Genomic DNA, 16,623 nt, shown 5'->3' with positions numbered 1-16,623 from the left:
ACCTGTACTGGGTTATGGGAACATAAAAGTATGTAGTTAAGCACCAGTTCTTAATGCCAAAATTCCTGGTAGTCACTCTAAACACACAATATACATACCAGAATCCTTTATCTTGCTTGGGTCGGAAAAAGATCTTGAAGATTTCATGTCATGATTTATGGTGGGAGGACTTTTCTGGATGCAAAGGTCACTTGTCTGAGTAGCTGCTTGACACACAAGCTGAGGCTAATTAAATTAAGATGGAAAAGAAAATAGTGAACTATATTAGTATAGTATATAAACACTCAACTTACACAACCAAAGGCTCTTTAATAAAAATAAAAATGAGAGTAAGGTAAGCGCTTTCGCAACCACAAACTGTCGCTTCATCAGACAACAAACAATAAAAAGAGACCATAATATATACGGACTGTTAATTAACCAATTAGCTGATGTCATCAAGTTAAACATTAAAAGGATGTATTTAAAGAGACAAAAATGTAAAAAACTGTTAAAACCTATTGTAGGTTAGTGTGGGTCTGTATACTAAGTAATAAAAATGCATATAAAAAACATATGAAAAGTACAAATATAAAATAAAAACACAATTAGACTAATGTTTAAGTAGTCTCAATTTTAAAAAAGGTTTGTCAGAAAAGGTGCCGTTTAAACCTGGTGGTTTTTCGGCGTTTAATAAAAGGATCCATTTCTGTTCAGCTGCTTCCGTAATACCGTCACTGTCTCCTTGTAAATTAGCCTCTATGACTTGAATAACAAAGAACTTAAAAATATGTGATGGATCTGTTGATATCACGTGACTGGCTAATGCATTGTTCCCTTTCTGATTCCTGATAGCTCTAATGTGTTCCAGTATCCTGTCTTTTAATAGTCTATTAGTTTTGCCTATGTAACATGCATGACATTGCTTGCAATAGGTAAAAACAGACTAGGTTAGTTGTTCGACAGTCTACATAGTAATTAATCCTGATAGTAAATTTTTTGGTAGGATGTGTATAGACTGTGTTTGAATAAATATACTGGCAAGCAGAACAGTGTCTACAGGCAAAAGTGCCTGTTCTCATTGATTAACACTGCCTATTAATAGCGGTCTTATTGCAAAGGTGATGCCTCAAAGACTTGTTATTTCTAAAGGAGAAAGCAGGTATGTCACTGATAGTGTTCTTCAGTTCTGGAACCTCTTGAAAGATGTTCCAGTTCTTTTTTATAATCTCACAATAATTACTGATATCACTGGAATACTGAAAGGCAATTCTAAACCTGTCTGTAGTAGTGCATGGTGTCCTGCTCTCTGATTCTTCATTAATAACATTTCTAAAATAGGGTCTGCATCTATCGCTTCTGTGTGTCCATGCTTGATCTATCACTTTGTTTATAGTAACCTCTTTCTAGAAATTCTTGTTTACTTATCTGTAAGGCATTTCGTGCATCAGTGTCATTATTGTCTAGTCTAAGCACCCTGTATACTTGTCCTTTTAACATGTTACGAGGAATATATCTGAGGTGCATGCTATTTTTGTGTAGCAGTGCATTTTTCCTTGTTGGTTTCTTATATATGCTACTGCATATTTGATCCAGTTCTGATTTCCTTAGTGTCACATCCAAAAACTCTATTTCATCATGAGAGTATTTATAGCTAAACTTTAGGAACTCAGTAGTGCTGTGCATATACTCAACTAGTTGATGGAGTTCATGGGTGTTACCTCCCCATAACAAAAAATATCTTCCACAAAGCGGACATACCAAAGGACATGTCTGCGCAAAGCATTTGTCTCAGATAAAAAAGTAGATTGTTCCCAATGTGTTAGCATTAAATTGTCGTAGCTGTTGGCACATGCAGTGCTCATCGCTACGCCAGTCTTCTGAAGATAGAAGTCATTTTCAAAAATAAAAACGTTGTTTTCTAGTATTATCTCTAGTAAAGCACAGACAAGTGTAACTTGGTCATCTTCAAAGCATCTATTCATGGTAAGAAAGGATCTAATCATTTCAATACCCCACTCATTAGGGATAGAGGTAAAAAGGGATTCTATATCTAAGGTGACAAACTTATAGTTACTGTCCAAAGTAGATAGTCTGTTATATAATCTTTCTAAAAAAGTTTTAGTGTCTTTCAAAATGGTGTGACAGTTGTCTAGAAGTGTATGTAAGGTATTTTCTACATAGACTGATAGTGATTCAGTGCACCATCCTCCACCTGATACAATGGGTCTCATAGGTGAAATGGACCTATTTTTATGTATCTTAGGTAAACCATAGACTTTGGGAACTATAGGGTTAATTGTATTGAAGTATTTAAATAGATTTTCATTAATTAAGCCTGTCATGAGTAAATCAAAGACTAAAAAAGACACTCTTTCTATTATACCATTGACAGTTGGTTTAGAAATGCATTGATAAGTGTCAGCATCTTGCAACAGTACTTTCATTTGTGATAAATATAAGTCTTTATCAAAAATGACAATCCCACCACCCTTGTCTGCAGGTTTAATGTCAATCAAATGCATATTTCTAAGTTCATATAAAGCATCAAAGTCTTTTCTTGTCATGTTGCAAAAGGTGACTTGAGTTCCCTCTTCAAACAATATTCTAAATTCGGTTTCACAAACATTAATAAAGGTTTGTACAATGGAGTGCATAATAGGAAAGAAGGTACTAGGTCTCTTGTGATTAGAAACTTCATTGATGTTATTACTAAACATACATTTTAGTGTTAGGTTTCTACCTAGTAACCTTAAATCTTTGAGCATTTCAGCATGGTCTGCTTGTTTAGCTGGTATAAACAATAGACCTTTATTGAGTAGCTGAATATGTTCTTTAGTTAGCTCAAAAGAAGAAATGTTAAAAACCAAACCTGATGTTAAAAACGGCACCTTTTTAAAGTCTGGGGATTCCGCTCAGTACTGTTGTTTCATTGGAGCTTGCCTTTCCTTACTAGGCTCCGAGATCTGCTCTTTATGGGAAGAGGGTTCACTAGTGTAAAACCTGTTTCTACAAAAATGCCATTTCCTTCAGTATTAGTGTTCGCATATGTTATACCAAAGGCTGGTATTGTCGTAGGGCGAATGGACATGTTCATATTATCGGCAGGGACAACTGGAATATCAGAAGTGGATTCTGTTATAGCATCATTATCTGCATTCACATTTAAATGTTGGCTAACAGCTAGACTCGTGGCAGCTGCTTTAGTACAAGTGTATCCATTGTGTTTCTGTTCCCAGCCGTACCGCTTCCTGGTTGGTTATGTAAATGATTGACGTTTTCATTATCCACTGTCATAGTCTCTCTGGGCCAAGAGAAGACGTTTTGAGTTTGAAAATCTCTCAGATCTCTCTGTAATTTCTTTACTTGAGTTAATTGTAATCTCTGATCATAGGATGTTATACTGTCTTGTAAGTGATCTAGCTCATCTTCTATTATATCAGCCGAAAAACGGCTTGTAATATCATTCTCAATGGAGATAATGTAATTTTTTAATTCTTGTTCCATGGGAGCAAAGAAGTCAACAAGTAGTTGCACATATTCAGCACTAAAACATGAATTCATCTGTTGCCATCTTCGGAGCAACTCAGGATATTGGTCTCCACAGCTGGGTATGTTTAAAATTCTTAAGCCTCTTGGAATAACGCTGTGTTGCAATGACTCTTGTAGGTGCAAGCGCTGCCATTGCAGCCTCTTATATTTGTAAAGTTTATTTTCAAGCCCCCTATAGCATTGAAGAAATTCAGGTTGAAGTGAGTTGGGTTCACGATTGGTACCTGTTGCAATAATATGATTTATATCCAAAAGAGGATTATCTCGTATGCTCAGGATACGAAGAAAACGTTCACTTCCAGTAGCCATAGATGGTGAAGTCAGAGTAGATTCCATTAAAGGGAGAGCGGTGTGCTCCTTTAGCTGAATAAAAATAAGTATATATTATATACTATTCTTCTTGTTTTATTGCACTCAGCCTTATCCTTGAAGCTGTTTTTGTGTTTTATCAACTATATTAGTATAATCACAATGCACTAAAAAACAACATACACCCCTCGCGCGCGCGCGCACACACACACACACACACACACACACATATATATATATATATATATATATATATATATATATATATATATGAGATGCAGTTAAGGCTCAGCTCACAGACCATATAATAAATAACAGACACACATAATCATGGTATCAGATGATTTACAAGGAACCTCTTGCAGGAGGTTTGGTATTTCCTCTTCTGCTGTCACCACACAACCAAAGCTTCTCTTGTCCTAGCACTTGGGGACATAAGGTCCTCCTGCCAATTCAAGTGACTGTATCATGCATCACTATATGATAGTGTACCAAGACCCTAAGCTCCTCAGTTTACCTACTATCCACATAATGAACACAAATAAGGAAAGAAAATGTAACACAAAATCAACATGCACATGTGTATTTGCGCACAAAAATTCTGCATAAACACATTTTAAACACACACAGTATGTGCATATATATGCATCTACCTACACACACAGTGCATAAATAAGAAGTTATGTACTCACCATAACGTTCCATCTGAGTAGGTATCTTCATTTGTCTGCAACCTTTGGGATACGGATCCGATCTCGGATCCGAGCCGGCAACTTCTATCACAGCATAGATCTGAGCTCCTAGCTCCTCCCTTTACCCATAATCCCCTGCCAACCCTGACTGACCTCAGATCAAGTTTGCCCCATAGCACAGCTAATACTGTGTCCCAGAGAGAACTAATCTAAAGAACCCCAAGTAGGATCATTTTGGTCAGGGGGAAGGAGGGGGGGATGGTTGCAGACAAATGAAGATACCTACTCAGATGGAACGTTATGGTGAGTACATAACTTCTTAATCTGAAGTAGGAACTTCATTTGTCAGCAACCTTTGGGACAGAGTCCCCAGCTACCTAAATCTTGGGTGACCTTCATGGAAGGATACTCCGGAGCACTGCAGAGCCAAAAGACGCCCTACCTCGGGAGACAATATCTACTTTGTAGTGGCTGATAAAGGTATGAGATGAAGCCCAAGTGGCTGCGGAACAAATGTCATCCAGAGAAACTCTAGCCTTGAAAGCAGCCGATGTAGCAACGGCCCTTGCAGAATGAGCACGGACTCCCTGAGGTGCAGGCCTTCCCCAGCTCTGATATGCTAAGAGAATACAACTAGATATCCATCGGGAGAGGGTAACCTTAGAAACCGACTTGCCGAAGTTGTTTTTGGCAAAGGAGACAAACAACTGATCGGATTGCCTATGACCAGTAGTTCGATGAGTATAAAAACGTAGTTGTCTGTGCACGTCTAAAGAGTGCAGCTTATACTCTCCTTTGTTTTGATAGTTGGGGAAGAATACTGGAAGATTAATAGATTGATTAATGTTAGCTTCCGAAGATACCTTAGGTAGAAAAGACGGATTGATCCTGAGGTGAACTCTGTCTGGGTGGACGACCAAATACGGTGGTTTGACACAGAGAGCCTGGAGTTCCAAGACCCTCTTGGCTGAAGTTATGGCCACCAAAAAGGCCATTTTCCAAGAGAGGTATTTAAGAGCAACAGTGGCCGCCGGCTCGAAAGGGGGGCTAGTTAAGGCCTGTAAAACTAGGGATAAATCCCATGGGGGTACCACCTCCTTGACCGGGGGCCTGAGAAGGAAGGTACCCTTAAGGAAGGTCTTACACAGTTTGGAAGTAATAAGCGGGCCTGACTCCTGCCCTACATGATAGTGTGAAATTGCTGCAAGTTGCACCTTGACCGTGGAAGAACTAGCCCCCTGGTGAAAGAGATAAGTTAGAAAATCTAGAACCGACGCTACCGGCACTGTAAAGGGATCTAAATGACGGTGCTCCGCCCAAATGGAAAAATGTTTCCATTTACTCCGATAGACCCTTCTGGTGGAGGGCTTGTGAGCTTCTACTAGGATGGCTTTGACTGGTGATGAAATTCTGGGAGTCCTTATCAGGAGTGGAACTGGAGCAACCAAGCCGTCAGCTTTAGGTTGGCCAGGTTCGGAGTCGGAAGACCCAGGGGGTGTGAAATGAGACCCGGGAGGGGATCCAGCATCCAGGGTGGATGAATCAGGTGAGACCATAGGTAAGGGAACCACGTCTGATGAGGCCAGAATGGGGCAATGAGGATCATCTTGCTCCCCAACTGACTGGCTTTCTATAATAGTTTCAAAATCAGGGGCAGAGGCGGGTAAGCATAAAGCAGACCGGGAGGCCAAGCATGAACTAGAGAGTCTCTCGGGGACTCCCCCGGAGGGGGGATCAGAGCGAAGTAATCATTGCATTTGGTTTTTGAGGGAGAGGCAAAAAGATCGCAACAAGGCCGCCCCCATTGGGCAAATACTTGCTCTGCCACTAGAGGATTGAGAGACCACTTGTAAGGAGTCAGGATAGTACGACTGAGTCTGTCCGCTAATATGTTGGACCGTCCCGGAATGTGCGTTGCGATGAGAAAGCGGTTGGTGGATATCGCCCATTCCCACACTCTCATGGCCTCGCGGCAGAGAGGGTAAGACCTGGTTCCCCCCTGTTTGTTGATGTACCAGATGACTGACATGCTGTCCGTCTGTACTGCAAACGACCCCACCGGAAGACGGTTGTGAAGTGCTTGCAATGTCATCTCCAGGACGTTGATATGCAAAGAGGTCTCTATGTCGTTCCACGTGTCTTGGACTGTTCTGCCTTAATAGTGCCCCACCCCCCACCCCAGGCGAGAAGCGTCCGTGGTCACTGTGGCGACTGGCGGAGGCAGCGAGAAGGGGCGTCCCGTGTGGAGATTGGAGGACTGGAGCCACCACACGAGCGACCTTTTGCAAACCCTGCTTAGGGGGATGGGATGAGACAGGGGATTGCGAGATAGGGACCACTGTACCTGGAGGGTCCATTGTATGACCCTCATATTCAGCCGGGCCAATGGCAGCAGCGGAATTGCTGCTGCCATGGACCCTAGAGCCTTCAGGACCAATTCCGCCGAAGGAGCTTGAAGTTGAAGGATGGCCTGCACATGCAACCTCAGGTTCTGAAGCCGATCTGGAGTCAAGAAAGCAAGCATCAGTCTGGAGTCCAACCTCGCCCCTATGAAATCCAATACTTGTGTAGGAGCCACGGAGGATTTGGCCATGTTGATGGTCAACCCTAAGAGTGGAGCCAGATAGAGGAAATAATCCCTGCATGAGCAAAGAAGATGCCTTGTTGGGGCGGTAAGGAGCCAGTCATCCAGGTACGGAAAGACCTGAATTCCCTGGAGTCTCAGGTGGGCCGCTATCGCTGCCAAGACCTTGGTGAACACCCTGGGGGCTGAGCTGAGACCGAAGGGGAGGGCCCTGAACTGGAAATGGCTGGCTCCCAGCCGGAAGCGGAGAAACCTCCTGGAGCATCTGTCTACGAGAATATGATAGTATGCATCCTTGAGGTCTATTGAGCACATCCAGTCATTCTCCCGCAGTAGTGGGAGGATAGACTGCAGAGTGACCATCCGGAAAGTACAGTTTTGTACCTACCATAAATGTAGATGTTCGAGTGCTAATACAGCTGCAGTCATAACAGATGGGTTCTCCTGCCGTCAGGCGGGTCCTCGGTCGGCTGAATTCCAAAGTCTAGGTCCGTCGTCGCTTCTTCCCTGACGTCAGTGCGACAGAGGTATAAAAGAATCAGCCAACGCCATTTTCTTCAGTTTTTCTTGCCCCAGATGTCAGGTGCCCCCAGAAGGAAGGCAATACATAAAATTATGAAGTAATGCAATGCAATATAATCAAAAAACAGTAGTTGCAAGCAAATACACCATAAAAGAATACCCCTAGAGGGGAAGGAGGGAGGGAAACCTGGACTGCAGCTGTATTAGCACTCAAACATCTACATTTATGGTAGGTACAAAACTGTACTATGTTCATCGTGCATACAGCTGCAGTCATAACAGATGGGTAGAATCCCAAAGCTAAGAAAGGGGTGGTAGGCACTAGGTGGAACTAGGAGGAGCCAAAATGCCCTGCAAGACTGCAGTGGCAAAGCCTGCTCTAGATTTGGAGTATAATGGTAGGTTGTAGTGCTTGGAGAAGGTATGCACAGAACTCCAAGTGGCTGCTTCCAAGATATCCTTGGTAGGAACTCCTCTGAGGAAGGCTGCAGAGGTGGCTGTGGCCCTGGTGGAATGAGTTCTAATGCCTGTAGGAACAGTTTTGCCATGAAAGGAATAGCAAAAGCGTATGCAGTGGGCTATCCATTTTGAGATTGTCTGCTTGGAAATTGGCTTTCCTGGAGCTCCTACCGCATAGGCCACAAAGAGCTGCTCTGATTTTCTGAAAGGCTTTATTCTGTTCAAATAATAACGCAGTTGCCTGTGGATGTCCAAGGAATGTAGTAATCTCTCCCCTTTGTTTTGAGGATTGGGATAAAAGGTAGGTAAATGTATGGCCTGATTTAAAGCTACCCTGGATACCACTTTAGGCATAAAGGACGGGTTGGTTCGTAATGAAACTCTGTCCTGATGAAAGATGATAAAAGGCTGGACAGCCATGAGGGCCTGTAGTTCTGAAACTCTACGAGCTGAAGTGATAGCCAGAAGGAAAGCTGTTTTCCAGGACAAATATTGCAAATCTGATGAAGCAGCTGGCTCAAAAGGAGGCAAAGTCAGTTTTTCCAGAATTAAATTTAGATCCCAAGCAGGTATTGGTTGTTTCCTTGGAGGTCTTAAATTCTTAGCCCCTCTGAGGAACTGTCTTAAAAGGGGGTGAGAGAATAAAGGAGGATCAGTGTTGTATTCTGCAGAAATGGCTGAGGCATGGATTTTGATGGAGAACGAAAGTCCATTGTTTAGCAGTTCAGCCAAATATTGTAGTATTTGAGGTAAATTCAGTTTTTCAGGGTTCTGGCCCTTTTTCTCATTCCAGACACAAAAACGTTTCCATTTTGCGGAGTAAGCTTTTCTAGTTGATGGTCTTCTGGCCTCCAAAATGACATCCTGCACCTCCTTGGAGAGTAGGGCTTGCTGTGATGCTAAGTAATCTTCCATGAGGCTAGATTGAGTGTTTTTAGCTGACTGTGAAGAGTTTTGAAGCTGTGCTGAGTCAGAAGAAGAGGCATTAGAGGCAGGGTCCATGGAGGGGAATGAGTCAGGCTCCTCAGGAGTGGGTACCAGTGTTGCCTTGGCCAGTCCGGAGCAATGAGGATCATCTTTGGTCTGTCTGCTCTGGTCTTCAATAGGACTTTGGGCAGCAAAGGAAGAGGCGGGAAGGCATAAACTGTAATTGATGTCCAGCTGAAAGAGACAGCGTCCACTCTCCAGGCCTTTGGGTGGAAGGTCCTCGAGCAGAATTTTGTCAATTGATGATTTTTGTGGGAGGCAAAGAGATCTATGTCTGGCCTTCCCCATTCTTGGATTATTTCTGTAAAAACTTTTGGATGCAACATCCATTCGTGTGGATCTGTCATATTCCTGCTTAGGTTGTCTGCCAGCGTGTTTTCCTTGCCTGGCAAGTACTGTGCTTGTAGTTCCATTTGTAAGTCCATGGCCATGTTCCAAAGTGATATGGCCAGTCTGCATAGGGGATAGGAATGTGTTCCTCCCTGCTTGTTTATGTACCACATAACTGTGGTGTTGTCCGTTCTTATCAATAGTTGACCTGGTTGTAGAAGGTCCTTGAAAGCTATAATAGCATTTATTACTGCTAGCATTTCATTTTGATTGATGTGAAGGTGCTTTTCTTTTTGGGACCATTTGCCCTGAATGCACCGGTCTATCATGTGTGCCCCCCAGGCGTAGTCCGAGGCGTCTGTTGTAATGACTTGATTTGCTTGAGGCTTGCTGAATGGAAGACCTGTGTTTGCTTGACATGCTTGAGCCCACCACAGAAATTCCTTTTGCAGACATGGAAGTAGTGGTATTATTGTTTCCAAACTGTGGCTGTGTTGAGACCATATGTTTTTTAGGTACCATTGTAGTTTTCTCATATGCAGCTTTGCACATGGGATTAGCAAGATGCAAGATGCCATGAATCCCAGAGCCTGCAGGATTTTCCTTGCAGTCAGCCTGGTGCAATTTGCCAGTGTTCTGAAATATTGAATTAGTTGCCCCTGCTTCTCTGACGTGAGGTAGGCCATCTGGGTGTTTGTGTCCAAATTGGCACCCAGGAAAATTATATTTCGAGAGGGTATTAGCCTTGATTTCTCTTTGTTGACTGTGTATCCCAGAGAGTTTAATAACATTATTACATAAGCCAGATGTTTCAAAAGAATGTGCTTGCTGTCCGCTTGGATCAGGCAGTCGTCCAAATAAGGGTATATTTGTATCCCTAGAAGTCTGCAGTAGGCAGTTACTGATGCCAGGCATTTCCTGAATACTCTGGGCGCAGTAGATAAACCAAAGGGCAATAAAGAGAATTGATAATGGGTTGAACCTGCAAGAAATCTGAGGTGTCTTCTGCAATTTTGTCTGATTGGGACATGCAGGTATGCCTCCTTGAGGTCCAATGTTACCAGCCAAGACTCCTTGCCCAGCAAGGGAAGAAGTTGCTGTAGAGTGAGCATCTTGAATTTTGGTACGAGTAGGAATGTGTTTAGGATGGAAAGATCCAAAATAGGTCTCCAATCTTTTCCCTTCCTTAGCACCAGAAATAGCCTGGAATAAAAACCTTGACCTTGTTCGTGTGTAGGTACCTCTTGAATAGCTTTCATGTTTATAAGATCTGAAATTTGCTTTTGTGCCTCTGCCCTTTGATTGTGTGGCAATTTTGGCATGCCTCTCATTTTTGGAAGGGTATGAAAGTGGAATTTGTAGCCTCTGTTTATGATGTCCAGGATCCATTTCTCCTTTGTGACAACATGCCAATTTTTTGAGAATAGTGCCAGCTTTCTTCCTAAGGGGGCTGCCATTTGTGACCTGGTTGGCCTGCAAAGGGGAAAGTCATTGGGTTTGCTTTCTGAAAGATTGTGAGTTGTCTTCACCACCTCTTTGTGTAGGAGCGTGCCATTGTCTGCCTCTGTACGATCCTTGTGGTTGTCCTCTGCCCCTCGGGCGCCTGTATCTGCCTCTTTGGGGTCTGTCCGTGGCAGGAAAGAACCAGTTTTTGGAAGGCCAATTTCTACTAAAACGTGGTGGTTGAACCTGCAGAAATTCTTTCACAGTTTGCATTGATTTAGCTTTTTCCTCCATTTTTCGTAATACTTCCTCAGCATTTGCCCCAAATAGTACATCCTTTTGAAGGGGGGCATCTAGTAATTTAGCTTTGACATGATCAGGCAAGGTTTGTTCCTTGAGCCAAGCATGCCTGCGTATGACTGAGCCTGTAACAGCAGCTCTACATGAGGCCTCTAGAGCATCAAAACCACATTGTAAGGTATGTTTACCCACTTGTTCTGCACTATGCATCAAATCCTGCAACTCCTTCAAGTCTGGTTGTTCAGGTTGTGACATTTTACTTTTCAATTGAGATAAGAGAAACTGTTGGTATTTTAGCATATGAAACTGACAGTTTAAGGCCCTCATGGTTAAGGTAGCCGAGGTATATACCTTTTTTCACCACCTTTCTAAGGATCTGGAATCTCTCTCGGAAGGCAATGGATTTTTGGCAATGGAAGCCTTAACTCCCTTGGGTCCCTGTGAGATGGTTTCTAGGTCAGCAGCATGGCTTTTGTAAAGAAATTGGTGTGAGTCAGGAACCCTGCAGTACCTGTCAGGCTAAACTGGAGCTGGAGGTAGAGAGTCCGGGTTAAGGCAGGCCTCCAAGTAAACATCATCTAGGATGTCCAAGACAGGAGGTATAGCCAGAGGCCTGTGCTGGGGTAACAAAAGAAATTCCCTGAGCCTTTTCTTGGAATCTGAATAATCCTGGCCTTCCCAGTGGAAGTGTTCCCTTACGGTATGCAAAGTTTCCCCAAATGAAAAATCCTCAGGGGGGGATACAGAAGGAATAGACTCCTCTGCATCAGAGTCTTCAAAAGGGGAGTAAGCCTGTTCCTGATCATCAGAGTGTTCTGAAATAATGGATCCCTGATCAGAGGAGGGGGAGTCTTCCTCCACTCTGGGCCTTTTGTCCGGAGGTGGCTGAGAACCTTTGATTAGAGTAATTAAATCCTCAGCCATTTTAAGCATCTGTCTCTTAGGCATGGGGCCTGGAGTTGGGCCATGTGTAACTGGTCTCTTAGGGTGCATGGTTGCTTTAGAGTTGGTGAAAGCCTTGATGGAGAAAGAAGAGGAAGGTCTGAAGACACCTTGAGTGGAGGTGGACCTGTCCACATTCTGTGTTTCAACGCCAAGAGTGGCTATGGTATCTGTAGTCGGGGTGTGGGCCGAGGAGCCTGCGACCTCGGGTACAGGAGACACCGCCAAAGATGTGTCGTCGGTAGTCAGGGGCTGCGTAGGCGCCTCACTGAGAACCGGACCACATGTAGTCGGCTTTGGCGTGGTGTCGGTAGAGGCCGCGGACCTCGAGAGTTGGTCCTTGTCTTCGCGTTTTTTAGACAAAACCGGTGTCGGAGTATCCGACGACATGGTATAGTTAAATGCTTTCCCAAAAAAATGCTGGGCGAACTCCGCCCGACGCTTAATAGTGCGTTTGTTGAATGTAGCACAACAGTGACAGACCGAGACGTCGTGGTCTGGGCCTAAACAAGGTATACAGAGGGAATGGAAATCCTTATGCGGTATTTGCTTCCCACAAGAAATACAATTATTAACTTTGTCTGACATCGGTCTGAGGCAAGAAAAATTTCCACAACGGGGTACTTAGCTTTTAAGAAGACTTCGGTTTTCCAAATTTTTCGTAATCTCAGGAGCTGGCCGACCGGCACTTGCGAACTGCTTCTGCTTCGGGCACTGCACGGCAAGAAAGACTGAAGAAAATGGCGTCGGCTGGTTCTTTTATACCCCTGTCGCACTGACGTCAGGGAAGAAGCGATGACAACCGACGCTGGACCTAGACTTTGGAATCCGGCCGACCGAGGACCCGCCTGACGGCAGGAGAACCCATCTGTTATGACTGCAGCTGTATGCACGATGAACATCTTTACTTTTGGTACTGCCAGGTTCAAGAGAGAGAAGTCCAAGATGGGCCTCACGACCCCCGTCTTTTTTGGCACCAAAAAGAACCTGGAGTAAAACCCTGATCCGAGCTGATCTGGGGGGACAGGCTGGATGGCTCTTTTTTGTAAGAGCTGCTGAATTTCTGCAGCAGCCACCTCCCTCATATTGGGTGGTACATCGGGGAGGCTTCTGATTCTGGGGGATACAAGAAAGGGAATTTGGTAGCCTCTGGATATAACACAAAGCACCCAGCGATCCGTTATGGACTCCCACATTGCTAGATGCCTCAAAAAACATCCCCCGACTGCCTCCAGAGTGGAGCAGCCAGGTAACTCCTCAGGGGTTCTGAGTGGGCCTCTCAGAGAAGGGTTCTCTGGACCCAAAATTCCTGGGACCTCCTCTGCCTCTAGGGTGGCGTCCTCCCTGTCCTCCTCTGCTACGAGAGGACTGGTTGTCCGGAGCAGACTGGGATTGATGTGATTTCCGGAACCACATCTTCTTCTGACCCTTTTGGTTCTTGGCAAAGGACCTCTGGGGGGCAGAGAAGCTGACTCCGACGGCAGACAACGTCTTCCCGTCTTTCTCGCTCTGGACAAGGGTGTCGCAAACGGTTTTGCCAAACAATGCAGAACCATCAAAAGGGGCATTCGCAAATGACGCCTTAAAGGGTTCCGAGAAGTCACAATGTCGGAGCCAGGCTTGCCTCCTCATGACCAGCCCGACTCCGCCTGCTCTAGTGGCTCTCTCAGTGGCGTGAGACAAAAGCTGCATAGAGGTGTTGGAAATAGAATGTAGGGTGGACATTCGGGAGGAGTACAGTTGCTTGTCCCCTTCCGACATGGACCCCGGGGGGGAAGCAGCGTATTCTTTGATTAGATCCCGCTGCATCCGAATGACGTGTGCCATATAGTTCAGGGCCCTCATGGAGAAGGTCGCTGAACTGAAGGCCGGCTTCCCAAGGCGGTCCATCGCACGAGACTCCTTGCTCGGCGGATGAACCGTGGGGCTCTCCTGAGCCAACTCTCTCTTGGTGGTTGCCGCCACCAACATGGCATCCACAGGGGGACCTCTGCTCCAATGGGTTCTCTCTGACAGAGGGCTCAAGATTTTGTCCGGGCGCTTGGGAACAGGCTCTACAGTGTCCGGCTCCCTCCAAGTCCTAGTGGCTATAAGATCCACCAAGGGGTCGGGGGGAGGGGATACCCAAAAGGTAGATGGGCCCTGCCTCGAACGCCTCTAGGAATACGGACTCGTCAGAGGAAGCCTTGGGGGCAGACCACCCCCCCCTGATTCTGAGCATTTCCATGATGTCTCCAAAGGAGACATCCTCGGGGGATGACCTTGGGAAGCCTTCCCCTTCATCCAAGTCCGTATCCTCAGTGAGGGACTCAGGGGAGTCCACGTGCCTCCTCTTGCACTTCGACTTGCGAGGAACCTCCTCGGGGGGGATGTCCGAGGAGTCCTCATCAGCAATATCCTGTTCCAATGGAACACCTAGAGGCGCTGAAGCAGGCTGCCCCGAAGGCCGGGTGAGGGGAGCCAGGACCAGGTGAGAGGGAGTGCAGGGGGGAGCTGAAGCCAGGACCGGGGGCCTGGATGCACTCAACAGCACCCTCTCCACCAACGCGAAAGCCGAGGGGGAGCCGCTCTCTGACGGATCCGAGATCCGACTCCCACTCTGATCCGAGGCAGGGATCGGACCCGGAGCTGAGACTATCGGATCCAAGGACCCGTGCGCTCTGACCAGGATGGGGCCGAGAGCACACCGAGTCCCTCGGATCCGAAGCTCGGCCCACGGCTCCGAGAGGTCGGATCCGACAAACTCGAGGGAATAGTCAGAGCCGAAGTGCCCAGCACTGTCGGCTCTGACCCACCCCCGGATCGAACGCGGCTCAGCTCCGACAGCTCCGAACCCGGAAGGCGGGTCGGAGAAGGAGCTATAGGAGCGAAAAAGGGGGTCGAGCGGGGGGGGGGGAGGCAAGAGCACTCCCATCTGCATCTGGGCCTGGATGAACCTCCTCATCATCCGGTCCATGTCCGCATCCGACATACTGAAGGTGGACCTCGAGGAGGCCACCGAGGCAGGCCTGGAGTGCCACCTCGATGACCTCGACAGGGACCGGGTCACCTCCTCCTCGGGTCCTGGTGAGAAGCAAGGGGATCGGATCCGAGGGGGAGGCGAACCAGTAACCTTGGAGGGAGAAGCCCGTTTGGCAGGCGGGGCCGAGGAGGAGTCTTCGGCCCGCCGCTTAAGGTGCTTCTCCCTCCGCTTCTCTTTCCTGGCCTCCCTCACCTCTGAAGCCACAGTGGGAGGTTGAGTCCCGGTCGGAGGGAGGGGGGCAGGAGTGGCCGCTACCGAAGACTGGGTAACGGTCACAGAAGTACCGAAGGCCGGAGCCGGGTCTGGGGGCAAAAGGCCCATCAGAACCAGCTTCGACCTCCGATCCTTAAGTGCCCTGGGGTTGAACGTAGCACAAATCACGCAACCCGAAGAGAGGTGTTCAACCCCAAGGCACCTAACGCACTGAGTGTGGCCATCAGCCAGTGAAAGCTAAATGGCTTTAGGGGCCTCCGACATCACTAAAAGGAAACACACTCGCTAGGCCCCTACACACTACACACACACACACTGCGACCAGCGAGGGCAGGGAGGAGAAATAAAAATTAAGCTAATTTAAGCTAAAAGAATCGAAATTAGCATTAAGGGAAACCTAAACACACACACAGACACTCGCTCAAAAGGAATACAAGAAAAATTTGAAAAACTGCTTTTCTCACTGAATCACCAAGAGCTCTGGAATCTAGCTGTTGCTTGAAGAGCGGCAAACTAGATCTGAGGTCAGTCAGGGTTGGCAGGGGATTATGGGTAAAGGGAGGAGCTAGGAGCTCGGATCTAAGCTGTGACAGAAGTTACCGGCTCGGATCCGAGATTGGATCCATATCCCAAAGGTTGCTGACAAATGAAGTTCCTACTTCAGATCACATTTTATATATTTATATATGTATATATCTGTCTGTGTGTATATATACACAGACACACACACTAACACACATATATATACACACACACACACACACACATATACATATATCTATATATATATCTGCAAGGCTATGGAACATATCATCATGGAACTTATAAACAAAGACATTGGTAATCTCCAAACACTGGACTTCATTCAAGTCGGGTTTGTAAAAGGCAGATCATGTCTCCTAAACCTGACTGACTTCTTTGAAGCAGTCACCAAAGCTGTAGACGAGGGTAAGGTAGTTCACACAGCCTATCTAGATCTCACCAAGGCTTCTGACACCATCCCCCACTCTGGAATTATAGATGAACTCACTAAACTAGGTATAAATCCCTATGTCACAAGACGGGTTGCCAGCTGGCTCACTGGACAGAACCCACACTGTGAAAGTAGCAGACTTCAAATCAGACTTCAGACCAGTGACAAGTGGAGCACCACAGGGTTCAGTCCTAGGTCCTCTCCTGTTTGGAATCTACTTTTCTGAAGCACAGGCTAACACAGAATGTTTTTGGCTAACAGAGTTCGCAGATGACTGCGAACTAGGAGCCATAATTGAAACTCTTAACGATGTGGA

General features: G+C 45.9%; 1 protein-coding gene across 2 annotated transcripts in view; it reads right to left on the bottom strand.

Annotated features, from left to right (window-relative positions):
• Positions 1-16,623, bottom strand: part of OTUD4 (OTU deubiquitinase 4) — a 2,240,995-nt gene that overhangs the window by 443,016 nt on the left and 1,781,356 nt on the right. For both annotated transcript variants that reach the window (XM_044062226.1, XM_044062227.1), the window contains one exon: positions 99-225. In XM_044062226.1, coding sequence (XP_043918161.1) covers positions 99-225 — 127 coding nt within the window. The remainder of the gene's footprint in view (positions 1-98; positions 226-16,623) is intronic.

The sequence above is a fragment of the Protopterus annectens genome, chromosome 2.part1 (assembly GCF_019279795.1).
Source record: "Protopterus annectens isolate FY-2018-M chromosome 2.part1, PAN1.0, whole genome shotgun sequence".
NCBI classification, from domain to species: Eukaryota; Metazoa; Chordata; order Ceratodontiformes; family Protopteridae; genus Protopterus; species Protopterus annectens.
The sequence above is the reverse complement of the archived record's forward strand: the minus strand, read 5'-3'. Positions and strand labels throughout refer to the sequence as shown.